Raw genomic sequence first — 20,027 nt, forward strand, 5'->3', positions numbered from 1 at the left:
GCTTCCCATCAAATCTTATTTCTTATCTCCTGTATGTTCTTCTGTAATCAAAGGAGCTTTGTTCCTCCCTGTATCTAAAATAAATAAAATAATCTGGAGAGGTTTTCTTTCATAGGGTAATGGTCATATTAAATTTTGATTTGAATGTATTTAATTAATTTGACTTTGCATGGAGGTTTAATTTCTGCTGTCAACTTCCAGTTGGACAGTTCTTTCAAGTGCTAATTTAAATTTAAAAACATTTTAAACTATTGATTTATCACGGATGGTTCAGGATTCTTACAAGACTGCTTTATTGTGTTCATTAGAGAATTAAAGTGATCTAGTTTACATGGAGTATAGTGAATATTGCATAGCATATGTATTATACTGGGGAGGATCAGATTTGAAAAGCTAATGAGTATATGTGAGTGTTAATCCTCTTATATTTCTTGCTATTCCTAAGGTTTAATAGATTGGATCTATGTTTCTATCTTCTCCTTTGATCTGTGGTGTATCCCCAATAGCTCAGTCCACTTCACATCTCGAGCTAAATTGATTTCCCCTCTTTAACTGTGCTCTCATATTCTTCTCACCTCTATGATTCTCAGGAGGTAAATGTCCTTTATCTTCAAGTGTTGTATGTTACCCAGATGCATCTTGGATCTATTCCTAGAAATTCCACTCCATCCTTGCTCTCATCTACCAAGTCTGAGTGTACAAGGCCATCGTCATTGTCCCTTTCACATTGATGGCTGATTTCAACCTCTCAAAAGTGAATTTAGCCTTTGGGATAGTAATCTCCTACTCAAATGATGATGATGGGCCTGGTGGGGTAGAAGAGGATTGTATCTTCTGTGCCTCTGAGCATCCCCAAGTTCCAGCTGCAGTTGTGATGGGCTCCTCCCCAGCATTTCATAACTGGCCTGCTTACTGGGGCAGGATCATGAATGCTGTCAAAGGAATTCTGGTGAAGCCAATCTGTCCTACAATGGTGTAAGGTTATCACAGAAGGCTTTCAGAATGTCCTGCCGATTAAATCACACAATACTCACTCAGACCTCACTGCGAGGACTCTGTCAAGTTAATCAAGGCTTTTGATCAGATAGTGGAATTGGGATCCATGTAATTGTATACCAGAGCCTTGTTGAGAAAAGTCAAAGTCCATATGAAAATTAGGTTAACGGAGGGGTATGCTTTGCTCAGACGGATCAAGTTCCTCCATCTGATTGACACATGTTATACATGCATGAGTGAATGTGAGGATTTCATCAATCAAGTAGGCTTTATTTTTAAGTATCCTATGGAATTTCTCTTTAAAATAATGGAGCGGAATGTTTATGGGGTTGGGGATCTAATTATACCTATATAGGGGGTAAATGCCTGATTGCTGCAAATATCAATTGCTTTCCCAGATTTTGAACTATTCAGCTCTGCATACAAAAGAATCCTAGCAGGCTTCATACAAGACAATGTTTGCATCAGTTTACTGCAAACCTATGAAATGATGGGGGTGCAACACAACATTGTTAAAAGTCAACATATATGTTGGTTATGTAAACCCCCTACACATATTGAATCTTTAACACTTCTATATTTAGCTATTTATGTGACTGGGTTCTATTTCTGAATTCCTCTTCCTTTGCCGCTCTACTGCTCTGTTGTCTCCCCTCACCTTGTCAACCAGCCTTCCTCTGTCCTGCCTATTCCTGCTGCATTTTCCTGTGTCTCCATTGGGTCATTACCTTATTAATGCACATGGTCTGAAACTGCCTCTACTGACATCTGCTTGACCAGCTACTGACAGCCTTGTGACCAGCTGAACTCCATCTCCTCACCAAATCTGGAAGGATTTTCCCCCTTGGGGTTTTTCCTTAGGATGGAAGGCTTCTTTGGGGGTCTTCTTGGTGGTTGTTGACTATCGCAATCAGGGTGGATCTCTCAGAGGGATGCCCCATATTCATCAAAGAAAAGGACGCGTTTCAGGGGGTAGATTGCAAATTAGCAGAACAAGGCATCTACGAAATCATGCTAGGAGCAAAATGGAGCAGGATCAACAGTTGAATGGAGCCATGCAGAAGCTTACAGCTGAAGTCCAGGTGCTCCACCAAGAGAATGTGGTCTTCTGGAAAATGATCACAATCCAACATGTTGTAGCCCTTAATCATCCACTTGAAGAACTATCCCCTGGGAATAACTCCAGGATCCAAAAAGTCTTAATTGGTTCCTAAATGTGTGTTTGGTCCCCTTTATGTTATGGCCTGAACATTTCCCTACAGATACAGCTAAAGTGGACTACTTGATTAGTCACATGTCTGTGAGCGCCTTGGCAAGGGCTACCCCATAGGTAATGACTGTTAGCCCCTTTTTGGACCACTATGTATACTTTGTGCAGGCTTTCTGTGCTATGTTCAGGAGGCCCACCCTCATGTATTCAGCCCAGAAAAGCTGGTTGGACTGCCAGCAGGGTGGCTCAACTCTTGTGGAATACATAACCCGCTTTAAACAACTAGCAGAGGAAACCGGATGACAGGACGATGCACACTTCCCTTTGTTCCGGCAAGGTTTACATGATGAACTCAAGGATGAACTGACATGAATTGCCAAACCAGCAAGCTTTTGGTAATTAGTTGTAATGCTTCTTTAACTTACTTTTTGGCTACAAGAATGCTTGGTGAAGAAGAAGCGTTCCAGATCTAGTACCCTGCATGCCCACTTCAAGACCCGTACCTGAGGAGACTCCATGCACTTGGGAACCTCCAGGGGTCTTCTATCTCTGTAGGAGAGAACTTGCTGCTGACAGCGAGGCCTCTGTATGTACTGTGGGTAAAAGCGTCATATCATTAATGATTGGCATCTAGCTTCCAGAAGAATGTCGGACACAATCCATTCCAGTTGTAGGGGGAACAATGATTGGGATTGAAGATACTTGTTCCCCCTCTCATACAAATCATGAACCCCACCACACTCCCACTGACCGTATTGGGTCTGACCGCTTCACCCAGCTCTCAGCTCGCATTCCGCAGCCATGCACTCCTACCACCCTCCATCCATACTCACTTGCAACAACCATAAAAGCTCTACAACTACAGCACCATGTGACCCAGTCATGCCCCCATCATTCACTGACACTTCAAACAATTCCTCTACCACTTCACCCCCACTTGGTTTTACTATTTGCCACATAGGTTGAAGTTATAGCGGACGTACCTTGAGGTATAAAGTCTTTGTGAACCTAAAATGTAACCAGGAGTGTGTGAGCTGCAATTTGTTTCTTCACCAGGCCTTCCTACTTTATTTGGAATGATAATAAAATAGTATTTTGCCAAATTCTTAGAGTCTGTTCGTTTATTTGGGTCAAAGATTATTTGTTATGGTAATTCCATTCTGCCCATAAGAAACGCTTCAGGCGCTACTGCACAATTTGGCAGCAGTGATGATGGTTCAGATCTAGCGATCTCAGAAGCTTGGCATCTTCTTCCATTAGCTGGAAGATGGCAGGTGTTCCTGAGAGTAGCAGTGCTATAACACATGTGACCTAAGATGTTTGGCAGGTGCCCTTTTGAAGAAATCCCAGTCCGGTCCCGGCAGGCGCCCCATGGACTGGGAGCGAAGTGGTTGGTTGGTAAAGAGTCAATACCAAAGGACTGCATCTGAATAACAGATGCAAGTAGAAGCATTGAAAGTGGCAAATAAACGGGAAGGATATATATTTATATATATATATTCAGTGAAAAAACTTTGTTAAAGGGACGTTATGGTTCCAAGTAAAACCGAAAAACCCCTGAAATTCACCACTTATGGAATGCTAAGCAACCATAACTCGTGTCACTGCCGTGCACTGCTAAGACTAACACCCAGGACATCAAAGATGACATCACAAATGTCATTGATGACATCAATGATGTTTCAAAAACTTCAAATGATGAACACCTACTCCAAAATGTATTAATGTAATTACAAAAAAGGTTGCAATGCATTTTGCATATTTCGCAGAAAAATATGGTTGCCAGCATAAGTAAGATATACTCCATCTCTGCGAAAAATGTATGTGCTATGAAACATAATATTTTCATTGTGAAAAGAGGACATGCCAACATCTCTTAAAAAGTCACAAACAGCCTTATTTACATTTGTGGACCAAATGATGAAGAACACAGCCACATTTGTCTCTGCGCAATAAGGGAAAAAATTACTTGGTAATTTGGAAACATGTCCATGACCTTCCCAAGCCCTTCTTTTATTGCAAATTGCAAAGAAATTCCAGACACATGTCCTAACTGTTCCCTCCACAATGACTAATAATAATGTCTGGATGACGCTGTGTCACCAAAGTAGCACAAAGAGGTACCAAATCCAGCCACTTCATTCCACGCACTCCATGCCAGTGCACTTCCACATGAGGGAATCTAAGATGGGCAGCCAATCCACTGCGTTCTGCATGCACCTCCAACCAATTTATCCATGAGTCTCCCAAAATCCAGATAATCTGTTTTCTAAAACACACAGCTATCTGTTCTTCTCTCAGGAAAAATACTTTCTGACAAACTTTCTCCTTACACAACACACCCAGTAAACCTTATTGACCAATCCCTTGCTCTGCTCAGTCTCATTTGCATCCCTCTCAACCCCAAAATCCCTGTATGTTATATGTGTTGTCCACGGACAACCGCGGTGTCCGCTGACAAATCGAAAAATCTGAGCGTGGTGAATGTAAATTTAAATTGTGTTCCCCATTTCCCCTTTGAGATTGGCTCTGAAAGGAGCCTTTTTTTATGCAGATGCTGAGAGACACCTTTTACTTTGTATTTTTTTTCCTTTTTTTTCTTATTTTACTCCTAAAATCTTTACATCAGCTTCTCCAAAGCAACCCTTATGTTCCAAAACAGCATGGCATTTCCCATAAAAGATAAAGAAATGCCATCTTCTTTAAAATAAACAGCATTACCAGAATCAATGTTCTCATTATTACAAAAGGACATACAAGCTCTAAGCATGGAAGCAAACATGCCTCAGGTCGATTGCACACCTAGCAATGTTTTGCTGAGGACAAAAAACAGAACTATTGTCCCATATTGCCCTAAGTACTAAACCAGAAAAAATAACTTTGGCATTTTTGGAGGACTTTCATTACTGCTTGAACCAAGTGTTCCAAATCTGTCAACAAAGTAGGGGCACTGACATAGCCCAAATGCAAAGCACCACAGTGCAAAACTACCACATGGGGACTGTTCACCCTGCCCATATCTTCACAAACTTGTACAATTCCCTGCACATTGGATTCAGGCACAGTGGTCCACACCACCTCCACTCCTTTAACATCAAAATGTTTGCCACATTCCTGCATTTAGCATACTGGTCCAAATGAGTGGCGTGAGGTCCTGCCCGGTAACACCAAGGCAGGAGTGTCCGGGTTGCTGGCCAGTAGACCTGATAGTAGTAGGAAGACCGTGGGCAGTGACACGACCGTGGCTGCGGCAATCCGTTGTCGCCAGATGTCACAGTAATGGAGCGGGCCAATTTGCAAGTTATAATGTATAAACAATCCAACGGTGTGTCATAGCACAGTTATAGGTGCTGCTCTTGTGTCTTCCCATCAGTGAAGCCACAACACTTGAGGCAGGCTGGCTGGTATTTATCAATCTGGTGCGCCACGGCACATGCAATAGAACCCCGTACCTGGTGTCCCAGCGAGGGACTGGTGCATCAGATCTGCCACATGCAGTCTGGCGTAGCAATGAGCAGGTTCCCCATAGTGTCAGCCAGGGGGTGCTGAAATCCGGGGCGCGGGGGGCATCCCTTGGTCCCAAAGCCATGCTAGGGAGGTCCAGATGGTGTAGGGCACAATGTCTGTGGCCGCTGAGAGCCCAGCCCCAGTGCAACGGGTCAGATGCCGGATCGTGGTGTGGGCTGTGGCCGAGCAGGCGGGTCTGGTTAGTCTCCGCACCAGCACTCATCGTGGGAAGCCAAGGGGAGGCGCAAGGGGGCCAAGCCGCTGCAGCATGGGGACGTCTTCAGGCTAAGTCACGTGGCTCCTTGATGCAGCCGCCCCTCCCCCCGTCGGGCCCACAAGACGTGGCACTCTCACGATCAGGAAGCAAGTATGTCGGGAAATGAAGTTTACTCTGTAACGGCTCCTCTCCGGGCCGCAATTTTCAGACAGTGTTCCCAGAGGAGCGTGGGGATCTGTTCCCAGGGACACAAATAGAAACGCGGCACCAACTAGGAGAAATAAGCTCTCCTCTCAGGCGGCAATTCTACATGAGGGCAGCAGCGCCCCCTCTGTGATAATTCTTAAAGGCCGGAAAACCTACACCAAAATAAGCATATCAGTTTTTAAGCTTACTAAATGAAATAAGTTTCTTTTTCTTAAGACCCCATACAAAATCAATAAGTATCTTATCAATAGACTTAAAAAGGAGTTTGGTAGAGGGAAATGAAGCATTTGTAAATAGTATAATATTACAGGTGTGAACATAATTTTAATAGCCTCTAATGTACCCCACCACAATAGGAAAAATGGGAACCATAAGGCATCAGACTCATATCATTTTGATTATAAACTTTGCAGATTTATTTTAATCATTTCTGAAAGTGAGGGAGCAATTGAAGTGCCCAAATAGATACTTGACCCCATCTGAGGCCATAATGAACAAAACCTTGCTTCATACAGAAAACATTAAGGTCCTGATTCACAGAGAATTTTCCAATGGGATTGTGCCATTAAAAAATTCATCTGTGAATCAAGCCCTAATTGGAAGCATCTCAGATTTGTCTTTATTCACCTTACACCACGAGAAATGGGAGAAAAAATCAATCATATCTAGTAAATGAGGGAGTCTTGTGATCAGATTGTCTAAAAAGATCAGTATGCCATCAGCATATGCAGCAAGTTTGATTGAGTTGCCACATTTAATACCTAAAATATCTTTATTTATTCATATTAGCCCTAAAAGGTGTTGAAGGGCCAAAACAAATAAAAAAGATGACAGTGGACAACCTTGTCTTTCACCTTTATAAAGGGAAAATTGGGGGGGGGGGAATTGACCATTGAAAAATATGGATGCCTTTGAATCAGAATATAAAAGTTTAATCAATTGAACATAGCCATTACCAATGCCATGCCATTTCAAGTACTTTTGCCATATAGTTATTTATTTGTTGATTGTTTCTATTTATACAATGAAGACGATTAATAAACAGTCTAGAATCAGCTGAAATCATTCTTCCTTTAACAAATCCTACCTGATCAGGTTTAATTGATTTATGAGTGAAACATTCTACTCTATTGGCTAGAATCTTTACAAACATTTTACAATCAGAATTAATTAATTAAATTGGCCCATAGTTTTTGGGTAGTTTGTTATATTTTATATGTTTGGGAAAAATAATCAGAAGAGCTTCAGTAAAGATACCAGACGACCTACCAATCTTAGAGAACTAATTGTATATGGAGTCAAATTTTGGAATGAGAGTAAAAGAAAAATCTGCAAAATAAATCCATAGAAAACTCATGAGGCCCTGAGGCATTACCCTTCTTAAGGTCTTTAATGGCTTTGGAGATTTCATTTATGTGATTAGGCTAATCAAACCTACCTAAATCAGGGTCCACTGGAATGTTCTATTTTAAACGATTACAAAAACTATTAAACTCAATATTACAGTGTAAGTGGTCTGCAGAGTATCATTTCTTGTAGAAAATGGTAAAGACATTCAGAAAGTCCACATCAGAGTTTAATATTTCTCCTAATTCATTTTTGATAGCAGATATTCTAGATCTCTCCTTTTTGACTTTGAGATATGAGGCTAGATCTTTGCTTGCTTTGTTAGACGTTTGATACATTTTGGACTTCAACTTTAGTTCAACATAACAAGCTTGCTCTGTCAAATTTGTATTAATATAGAAGCAAAGAGCAAGGATTCGTCTTGAAAGTGCATCATTAACTTTTGCATTGTATTTCTTCTCTAAATTCCACTGTTAGTTGTAAAGATGATCCAGATCTTTTTTAACCTCTTCCTTTTTCTTAGCTACATATGAAATAATATATCCCTGCAAGGCAGCTTTATAGGTGTCCCAATTGTTGACCGGAGAAGTATCATCATCTTTATTTGAAAGACAAACTTGTGAAGATCAAGATAAGACTTTTCAAAATTAATGTCATGCAGTAACACATTATTAAATCTCCATCTATGTATGCCATTTGTAAAGCTTACCAATTCCAAATGTGTTAATACAGGGGAATAATCTGAAATAATTGGACATTTTATGGTGGAATCAATCATTGCAGCTACTAAGGATTTGGTAACACATATATAATCAATACGAGATAATTAATTATTAGGGTGGGAGTGAAAGGTGAAATCCAAGTCTGTAGCGTGTGAAAACCTCCATGAATCAACAATACCAATTTCTGACAAACATCTTGTAAATTCAGTATGTGATTTGTTTTTTTAAATTGACAGGAAGAGCTTCTAGCTTCAAAATAATATAAGATATTATTAAAGTCCACACAAAGCACCAAATTAGGGAGGTCTGATTGTAATATCTTTTGTTTAAAATCAATCCAAAGGATAGGGTCGGAGTTAGTGATTACATCCATGGTAAAACAACCCCAAATCCACAACAACACACCCCCACCACACCCACACCCCCAACATACCCCAGCCCACTACTAACCTTTCATCGCAAAGCGCTGTGTCCCTGCAGCGCTGGTCCCCTTTCACTTCTGTGATCGTGAACAGGTGCTGCAGGGTCCTTTTATTTTTAATGTTTTATTCTTTTGAGCGGGTCAGCTGCAGGGGTGTCCCCACAACCCCCCGCTCACTATACTATATCGAGGTATAGTATGCAAAAACACTCCTGCAGCCTTTTTTATAAGGTCTAGTCAGCTGCGGGGTGTCTGCCGCTCACTATACTGTGTAGCATAGTGAGCGTGGTGTTGTGGAGGATACCCCTGCAGCCCCCGCAGCCTTTGTTTTTCTTTTTTTACCTACCCCACCAAAAGACCTACTATACATACCACAAAAAGTTCAAACTTTTGGTAGTTCAAACTTTTTGTGGTATGCATATTAGGTCTTTTGGTGGGGTAGGTAAATTGGATTCAGTCATTTTGGCCGAATCTGGGGTAAGTGGGTCTATATACATTAATAATTGAAAAATATCTGAGAATCATCGATAATTTATCTAAGATCCATCTATGTTTAGTATCTTGATCTTTATGAAGGATCTGGTAGTTAATACCCTTTTAAATTAATATTGGCACATCATTATTTTTACCATCGACTTGAATAGCCAATACATCACTCACCCAAAACCTTCTCAATTTCATAGCTTCTTGTAATAATAAAATGAGTTTCTAGTAAGAAAGCAATAAGTGGCTTACAATATATTAATGTGAGTAAACACATTTTGTCCCTTTATTGGATTGTTAAGACCCTTATCATTCCATGTCATGCACCTTAAGGGCATAGTCCAAGAAAAGACAGAAATAATCTTATCAATGAATAAAAACTTGAAACCTTGTCTCCAATCAAGATAATTCCTAACTAACTGATAGTTAACATACACGAGGCAAAAACATTCTTTCTTAGTCTGCCAAAAATGTGAAAATATCTGGAGAAAAACCAAAAGAAAAGTAGGGTGAGAGAGAACAAACATTGCAAAACCTGACAATAGGGCGTTAATATTTGGAAACTTCTGACAATACCACGCTCAGGGCAACCCCACCAACACCGACTGTGTGCTGTGCACCGAAACGAAGGTGAGATATAACAAAGATAAAATGTTTCAAAGTCAAGGTTGCAATGTCATGTACCAAAAAGGAGGATCGGTGCATCCTATAAAAGGAAGAAACAGCAAAACAGCCAGCAAAACAAGCACTTGCCCACTCCCTATAGTTATTGAATATAACCTTTACAGGGGGGACCTTCATTCCAAACAAATGTTGTATTATAATGGATCAAGTGGAAGACAAGAAAAGATTTGTCATTGATGCTAACTTTAAAAGTGCAGGGATGAACCAGGCCATATCTCTCATTTAATTGCTTGAGCGCACGACGATGAGAGAGCAATTATTTCCTCTGTTGGGCCGTGGCCTTGGACACATCTTGCAAAATAAAATCCTGTGACTGTGCCATACCAAATGCTCAGTTGCTTTTGCCTTCTGCATAATCAGCCAAAGTTGCGTATACGCAAGAAGCAGAACAAATGATCGTTCTTGGAGCTCTTCTCTTGTGTTACTTTAATTTTTTAGATTGTCTATGGTGATGAGTAGGCACTGCTGGCTGAATTTGATGTTCAGATAGAATAATTTGTGCTTTCAATTATTTCTATGGGGTGCACTTCACTGTTCAGTACCACCGTGGTGGGTACTTAAAGTACTGGCAACAATAGAAAACTGAAATAACAGATTGACCCTTCTTGGGGTAAAGGGTGTGCCATCCACACCAACAGCTCATAAGCCTTGGTCTACTACTCGCACTCTACTCTTTTAGATCCCACTCTTTATGCCCTGTGTATATTAAGGGCAGTGGAAGAGTGTAGATTAAAAATAGTAGGTAGGGTTTCCTTGAGAAAAACAGCAACGTCCTCCCCATCAACTCCCTCAGGAAAACCAAATATGCACAGATTGTTTCTCCAATTCCAATTTTTCAAATCTTCCTATTGCTTCTGAGTAGTATGCATAGATCTTTCCAGCTGGACAACCTGAGTAGCAACATCTTTAGCCTCGCTAACTCCTCTATCTACTTTCTCAATTCTATTTTCAAAATGTGCCCATCACTCGTCCAACTGTTGTAGCTTAATGTTTGTAGTTTCCATTAAGGGTTTAAGTGCTCTTATTTCTAATACAATGGTCTCCATATTAGACTCCATTATTGCTTGAGCAGGAGGAGGCGAGTCACTTTTAGGCTGTTTTATTTTGTCTGCTGCTGGCACACAGGTTTCTTTATTTCCTGAGAATTCTGCTTGGCCTTTTAGAGAAGCCATAGTGAGAGGTGAAAAGATTAACTAATAATCACTACTGTCTCACTGAATTACCTCCTCACCACCTGTCCCTTTTATTGTAATGAGTTCTTTCCAAGAGCACAGCACACAGCCAAAATAGTGCCTGAAAATATAGCTGGATCAGTCAAGAGATGACACCATTACCTCAGCACTTTTTTAAAATCTTAATTAACATCAACCAGAATGTTGAAACATTTTTTAATTTCCATTTTCATCCTCAATTACTATTTAGTCACAATCCAGTTGAGGAAATAGCATTAATTAAGTGAAGTGCTCTTTGTAATATTTCTTCTCTCAGCAGCAAATATATTGTTGAAACATCCTATGTTGAAAATGGTACCCTAAATTTCTGAAAATGGTGTTTAAATGTGATAAAAAGCGTATGACATGGTTTATTCCCTTGAGATGTTCATTTACCGACATATAGTAAGTGTTATCGGAAAAGCGACACCTCTACGAAACGGACCGCGTCAAAACGGCTGACGAGATCTGACGCTGCTGACAGGAAATGCAGAGGCAGCTGTCACATGACCCTGCTGCGTTGGGCCTCGACGCTGCCTCACTGGGAAGATGCAGAGCAAAAAACAAGAGCTGTTTCATGGTCTGCAGGACACTGCAGAAATCAGGTAAGACGTAGAATGTAAAATTATTTTTATTAAGCCCTTCAGGAGCACAAATCTTACCCACCATCTCGCACGTCGCCAAACGACCCCCATCCCAATATATTCTTAAAACTCACTATAAGAATTGTGTCAGGATAATGGAGGCCCTAATGTGTCAGGGTAATCAGCTAGTCATCTGGAAAGGCCTTATAGTCCCATGAACAGAGGTCAGGTCACCTTCCTCCTGTGCTTAACACTCAGAGCAGAACGGAGTACTAGTCTGCTCTGCCTATTTTTCTGGACAAGGCGTGCTCAAATTGCATAATTGTATAAGGAGCTAAACAATAACTGGGTGAGTCTGGAGGATAGGTTCAGGTAACCTGCAGTGGAATTTGCAAGCCTGGGGCCAAGTGCTGCCCTTTGCAATGTTGGCAGTGCTGACACAGCAGCGGAAACTCTCCCGAAATTAAATGCAGGCGGTCCGTTTATACTGTGCCCCCAAAACCACTATCTACAATTTTCCACTGTACAAAATGATACCCCATTGTCCAAGCAAGCCAGCAGTGTGTAACCATTAATTCGGAGCCAGGGAATTCACTGCTGGAAGGAAGCAGCACTGTTGAAGAGGTACATGCATAAAGCTCCATGCTCTTGCACGGCTTTCACAGTCCGGCAATTCTCAGAGGAAATGCTAGTAAGATCGTGTATGCACTTTCTGATGCATATGTGCAATCCCTTGCACTAAGTACTTATGCAGACTAATATTAATGGCAGTCACTCCAACCAGGGAAATTCATCAAGAATGTCTGAAATGAAGAACGGGAGCAGTGACCCTCACTCCTGTTTCATTAACTGAAGTGTGAGGGGAATTGAGAAAGCAGATGCATGACTAAGATCGCTCTAATGCTGCTCCTTCGCAAACTGAATGCGCAAGCTGCACAAAGATTACAATGCACTGGCAAATATCACACAAACCTTCCAATCCAGTAATAATAAATGGCAACAAGCATTGCAGGGTAGAGCAAGGGCACTGCTCTGCAGAAAGCCGCAAAGAAAGAGGAAACGCTGACAGAAGGAAGATGGATGATAGGAAGAATTAGGATTGGACTGTACAGTTGGATGATGTGCTAGGAAAGACTATACCATTTTCCAGGGTTGGTTGAGAAATGTAGCTTTGTTGACATTTTATTATGTGTTCTTGCTCTTGGAATTTTTTAATAAAGGGAAAACAGAGTCCACAGGTAAAAAACCGATCAGCAATGGGGGGTGGCACCATGCTAGCTCCTTGGGACGGTGATGCAGCATCGAGCCGAACCGGATCTAGCAGAAATCCTAGTGAACCAGAGAACCGTCACAAACCACAGGGAAGGCATGACAGGGGAGAGAATGGCTTTCCCCAGTGGGGGAGGGGAAGAGCAGGGGGGAGAACCTAGACAGAGCTGCCTAGTCAGCATATGGGAGGAGGCCATGGAACCCAAACTGCCAATAAGCAGCCAGCCAAAGGGGAGAAAGGGGCCATAAAAAAGGGAGAAAGAACCAAACCAAAAGGTTTATTTTCAATGGAGTAAGAGCTCAGTGGGTGCACAGAATTAACACAGCCTCCTACCAGTAGTCAGGACAGCTCAACGGAGGGACCAATACCATTGCTACTCCTGAGGGGGAATGAAGCAAAAGCAACTAGAAGAAGCCTACCATTTCAGTCAAAAGGTTTGAGCAAAGAAAGCTGAATGCGCATTTGGTGCACATTCGGCCTGGTAAAACAGACTGAAGCCCATAATATCGAACAAGCTGAGCAGGGGTTGCGGGGATGTCCCTCAATCTACTTGTTCAGTATTATGGGCTGCAGGTTTTGCAGGGGTGTCCCACGCATACATTGAATGCACAGCGTGGGACAAAGAACCAAAATCCCAAACGTTTGAGTTACAAAATGCGAGTAAGTGGGCTTCGACGGATTCGGTTTTTCACCATATATTCGAAGGGGACAAGGGCTGAAAGAGAAAACGCATGTAACCCAGTAATAATAAGTAGGAGGACAAATCCAGTCTGAGCCTCTCTCGACTGGTCTTTTCCCACTTTGATATTGAATTAATGTTTTTGTGTTTTTTGATTTGCAGCACTTGACAATGGAGGTGTGCTCCTTCAAAACATGACGTGCTACAATGAGGACATTGTAAATTGTTTTAGAATGGTGTGAGAATCCTTTCATTGACATGGCTGCACAGTTAAACGTACACATTATTTACATAGAGAGTGTTGCAGTGCTTTTCTCCCAGTTCTGGGAGTTGGCTCCTAGGCTGAGAAATAAAACAAATGTCTTGGTTTATCCACTGAGCACAGACAGATATTCAATACCTTCCATGTATACAGTCACGGTTGATTAACAGATATTATGTTTTCCGATTCTTGCATATGATAAATCTCAGTAAACTGTTCTGTTTTCAAGTCCTTCTTTAATTTCTTATTTAATATCTATTGGTGATTGGTATAATCCTGCCAACACGTGTTTCAAACCTTTAAGAACACAGGTCTTCTTCAGGGCCAATATATCACCTTTTTTACTTTACATTAGTTCAAATCATTCAACATATGGTGTATACAATGCAATCATGAATTTCCAAATTCAATCAAGGAACATATGTAATATAAATACTTCATAGTAAGTGGTGAATCAGGGATCGCTCCACATCAGGGGGATATGGTTACATTTTCAAATGTAGACATAGAGGGGAAAGACATTGGGCCTCATTACAAGTTTGGAGGTAGCCTTGCCAGTAAAACTGGCACAGTTACCTCCAAACTCGCATCCGGGTCCGGCACCTGCGAATGGGCAATTACCGGGCTATTCCGGCTCAGCCAGACCCAGTAATTGCTCTTTTACGGGTGCCGAGCCCAGTGGTGAGTAGGCACTGCTGGCTGAATTTGATGTTCAGATAGAATAATTTGTGCTTTCAATTATTTCTATGGGGTTCAGTCCACTGTTCAGTACCACCGTGCTGGGTACTTAAAGTATTGGCAACAATAGAAAATTGAAATAACAGATTGACCCTTCTTGGGCTAAAGGATGTGCCGTCCACACCAACAGCTTATAATCCTTGATCTACTACTCACAAACTACTCTTTTAGATCCCACTCTGTATGCCCATTTGTATATTAAGGGCAATGGAAGAGTGTAGAAAAAATAGTAGGTAGGGTTTCCTTGAGAAAAAGAGCAACGTCCTCCCCATCAACTCCCTTAGGAAAACCAAATATGCACAGATTGTTTCTCCGATTCCAATTTTTCCAAATCTTCATTTTGCTCCTGAATAGTATGCATAGATTTTTCCAGCTGGAAAACCTGAGTAGCAACATCTTTAGCCTCGCTAACTCCTCTATCTACTTCCTCAATTCTATTTTCAAAATGTGCCTATCGCTCGTCCAATTGTTGGAGCTTAATGTTTGTAGTTTCCATTAAGGGTTTAAGTGCTCTTATTTCTAATACAGTGGTCTCCATATTAGACTCCATTATTGCTTGAGCAGGAGGAGGCGAGTCACTTTTAGGCTGCTTTATTTTGTCTGCTGCTGGCACACAGGTTTCTTTATTTCCTGAGAATTCTGCTTGGCCTTTTAGAGAAGCCATAGTGAGAGGTGAATCAGATTAACTAATAATCACTACTGTCTCACTGAATGACCTCCTCACCACGTGTCACTTTTATTGTAATGAGTTCTTTCCAAGAGCACAGCACACAGCCAAAATAGTGCCTGAAAATATAACCGGATCAGTCAAGAGATAACACCATTACCTCAGCACTTTTTTAAATCTTAATTAACAGCAACCAGAATGTTGAAACATTTTTTTATTTCCATTTGCAGTCCTCAATTACTATTTAGTCACAATCCAGTTGAGGAAATAGCATTAAATAAGTGAAGTGCTCTTTTTAATATTTCTTCTTTGAGCAGCAAATACATTGTTGAAACATCCTATGTTGAAAGATGGTACCCTAAATTCCTGAAAATGGTGTTTAAATGTGATAAAAAGCATATGACATGGTTTATTCCCTTGAGATGTTCATTTACCGACATTTGTTATGTTATGTTATTTTACATTTATATAGCACCTTATGTAGCATTGGTATGATCTCAAGGCGCTGGTAGGTTGAACGCCCTCGAGAACTGAAGTTCAAGTCAGTAGAGAGAGAGAGAGAGTCATAAGGTGCGTGTGAGCACCGTATATGTGTGCAGCTGATGTTGCATTCCTGTGATAGCTGCTTCTTAGCGGTAGGTGTGGTGGTTGGGATATCAAGAGTATGTGTTCGTTCTGGCAGGTTGTTATCCAGACCGATTCTGATCGCGTTAAGCCTGAGGAGAACGCCTAGGCTGGAGGGTGTGTAACCAGCTTTCTTTAGTTAGGATGATGGGGAGTATGAGGCAAGTGATGATATCAGAACAGCTATACCGAATGGTGTCATAGTATCTCTGTGTTCTAGTTGAATGGTGGTGTGAAGAAGAGAGTAAATGTGGAAATGTGATATGGTGGTTTAACTTAGGTGCTTGAGATCGAGCACGCTCTAACGTTCCATGCGCTCCGACCATTCTGTGCACGCCAATGGTTCCATGCACTCCAAACTGTTCCATGCACTCCAAACCGTTTCATGCACTCCAAACCGTTTTATGAACTCCGTCTTACGCACTCCTACCATTCTATGCACTTCAACCATTCTATGCACTCCAACCATTCTATGCACTCCAACCATTTTATTTAGTTTGGTCGTTTTATGCACCCAGATCGCTCCATGCGAGCCCAATAATTTTTGTAAGTGTCCATTACATGCTCTCTATCTGTTCCGTGCATTCCATCCGATGTATGTACTCGCTCTGTTCTATGCACACTATCAGCTCGATCTGTTCTACGTATTCCTTCTAATCAATGCATTTCGTCCGACATATAAATGTTATCACTTCATCATCAGGTCTGCTCATTTCACGTTATATGTTCTCTATGCATCATCCATCCACATCCTTGGCCCATTTCATACACCCAGTTCCGCCCGTTCCATCCACATAGGTCATCCGTTCATCCACCTACTTTACCCATTCCACCGGCTTCACCCGTTTCATCCTCACACTTCACCGGTTCCACCCACTTCACTGGTTCCACCCATTTTACCCTTTCCATCCAAATAGTTCATCCGTTCATTGACCTACTACATCCGTTCTACATCCTTCACCTGTTTCGTCCACACACTTCTTTCTTTTCATCTACTTTTCATCTACTTCACCCGTTCCATCCACTCCACCCGTTCCACCTACTCCACCCGGTCCACCCACTCCACCCGCTCCAACCGTTCCACCTACTTATTTTCCCGTTTCATATATATAATACATCCGTTCTGTCCACATACTTGACCCGTTGCATCCGTATAGTTCACCCGTTCTATCTGTATACTTCACCGGTTCCATCCACATACTTCAACCCTTCAATCTGTATACTTCACCTGTTCCATCCGTATACTTCACCCATTCCATCCACATACTTCACCCGTTCCGTCCACATACTTTGCCCATTCTGTTCACATACTTCGCCCATTCCGTCCACATACTTCACCTGTTCCCTCCACATACTCCATCCGTTTCATCCATCCATTTCCTCTAATTTGTCCACATATTTTGACCATCCCTCCACATACTTCATCCGTTCCATCCGTCCATTTAATCAATTCCATCCGTCCACTTCACCCGTTCCATCCATCCACTTCACTCGTTCCATCCACAAACTTGACCGGTTCCATCGAGATATTTGACCCGTTCTATCCACTTCATCAAATCCATCTGTCCACTTCACTCGTTTCATCCACATACTTGACCCGTTCTATCCATCCACGTCACCTGTTCAATCCACATATTTGACCTGTTCCGTCCACAAACTTGACCCGTTCCATCCACATACTTGACCCTTTCCATCCACATACTTGACACGTTCCATACACCCACTTTCTCCGTTCCGTCAACCTACTTCACCCGTTCCTTCCACATACTTCACCTGTTCCATTCACCAATTTTCTCCATTCCTTCCACATATTTCACCCGTTCCTTTCACATACTTCATCTGTTCCATCCATCTACATACCTCACCGGTTCCATCCACATACTTCACCCGTTACATCCACATACTTCACCCGTTCTATACATCTACTTCAACCATTCATTCCACATACTTCACCTGTTTCATTCACCCACTTACTCTGTTCCTTCCACATTTTTCACCCGTTCCTTTCACATACTTCATCCGTTCCATCCATCTACATACTTCACCGGTTCCCTCCACATACGTCACCCCTTCCGACACATACATCACCCGTTCCGACACATACGTCACCCGTTCTCTCCACACCAATTTTCTCAGTTCCTTCTGCATATTTCACACGTTCCTTTCACATATTTCTTCTGTTCCATCCATCTACATACTTCACCGGTTCCATCCACATACTTCACCCGATCCATCCATATACTTCACCCGTTCCATACATCCACTTTATCCATTCCGTCAACCTATTTCAACCGTTCCTTCCACATACTTCACCTGTTCCATTCACCCATTTTCTCCATTCACTCCACATATTTCACCCGTTCCTTTCACATACTTCATCCGTTCCATTCATCTACATACTTCACCAGTTCCATCCACATACATCACCTGTTCGGACACATACATCGCCTGTTCCGACACATACAACACCCGTTCGCTCCATACTCTACCTGTTGGCTCCACAATCTACGCCCAGTCCACGCTCTACACGCGCTCCACACTCTACAACCGCTTCACACTCATCACCCGCTCCACACCCACTCCACACTCTACACCAGCTCCAGCCCTACATTTTTAGCTCTACATCTTACATCCACTCCACACCCTGCGTTCATTAAACACCCAATATCTGCTCAAACACCCCACACCCTACATCCGTTCAACACCCTACATCTGTTCAGCACCCTACATCCGCTCCACGCTATCATCCACTCCACACCCTGCATCCGCTCCATGCTCTCATCTGCTCTGCTCTCCATACACTCTCCACACCCGCTCCAGTCCTACATTTTTGCTCCACATCTTACATCCACTACACACCCTATATCCATTCAACACCCAATATCTGCTCAAAACACCCCCACATCCGCTCAAAACCCTACATCTGGTCAACACCCTACATCCGCTTCACGCTATTATCCACTCCACACCCTACATCTGCTCCTTGCTCTCGTCTGTTCTACGCTCTCATCAGCTCCACACTCTCATCCGCTCTACGCTCTCATCCACTCTACGCACTTCATCCGCTCTACACACTTCATCCGCTCCACCAACATTCATCCGCTCCACCGACATTCATCCGCTCCACCGACATTCATCCGCTCCACTCACTTCATTCGTTTCACTGACTTCATCTGCTCCACTCACTTCATCCATTCATCATGCATTATCGGTTCAACTCATGTCACTTGTCGTACGCACTCGATCCGTCCCGTGCCTTACACCCGTCACATGCACTTGACTCGTCTATTCTATTCGTTCCATTTATGCCATGCACTCTTACACCTGTCACATGTACTCGTTCCATTTATACCATGAACTCTTACATTCCATGCCATATATCTGTTTCATGCACTCAACCAGTTCCGTGTACTCTGTGCACTCATCCGTATCATGTACTTATCTTTCCATCCTCTCCACCTTATTCCTCTTGTGCATTTTGTTTCTCTCGTCCATTACATTCATTTCATCTATTTCATTAATTTCAACCACTCTACTACTTTCATACAATTTATTCTTTTTGTCTACTTCACTGCTTTGGTCGACTTTACTCATTTTATTCAGTTTGTCCTTTTTAGTTTACATTAGAGGTTATTAGTTTTCGATTTCTCACTTGGAATCTTGATGTTGGATTGTTATTTATGTTATTTTTTATTCATGATCTCGTAGTTTGGGCTATTTGAATTTGTTGTTGTCCACTCTATTCCTCTTGTCCACTATGATCTTCTTGTCGATTACATTTATTTTGTCCATTTTATTAATTTCAACCACTTTACTGCTCTCATACAACTAATTATTTGTATCCACTTCACTGCTTTGATCTTTTTAACTCGTTCTATTTTGTTTGTCCTTTTAGATTACCCTAGAGGTTATTAGCTTTCGATTTCATGTTCCGATCATGATGCTTGATTGTTATTTATGATCTAGCATTTTGGGCTAATGTCATTGAGTTGCTGTGATCCAGTTTGAGTTAAGGGTCAGTTTTAGGGGAAGAGCCATGTTTTCAGCAGTTTGCAGAAAGACATGAGGTCCTCAGTGAGTCGGATGTGGGGTGGGAGTGCATTCCACAGGGTGCGGGCCAAGGCTGAGAATGATGATCCACCTAACCTGACTGAGTTTGTTTTTGGAATGACTAGGAGTCCGGCTGAGCTTGATCTTA

At 42.0% G+C, this 20,027-nt stretch overlaps 1 protein-coding gene across 1 annotated transcript in view; it reads left to right on the forward strand.

Moving 5' to 3' along the window:
• Positions 1 to 20,027, forward strand: part of LOC138521502 (olfactory receptor 12D2-like) — a 37,219-nt gene that overhangs the window by 7,922 nt on the left and 9,270 nt on the right. Inside the window, exon 2 of the mRNA XM_069634435.1 lies at positions 13,701 to 13,756. Within this exon, the coding sequence (XP_069490536.1) occupies positions 13,701 to 13,756 (56 nt within the window). The remainder of the gene's footprint in view (positions 1 to 13,700; positions 13,757 to 20,027) is intronic.

The sequence above is a fragment of the Ambystoma mexicanum genome, chromosome 1p (genome assembly GCF_040938575.1).
Source record: "Ambystoma mexicanum isolate Mex_15411 chromosome 1p, UKY_AmexF1_1, whole genome shotgun sequence".
Taxonomy (NCBI): domain Eukaryota; kingdom Metazoa; phylum Chordata; class Amphibia; order Caudata; family Ambystomatidae; genus Ambystoma; species Ambystoma mexicanum.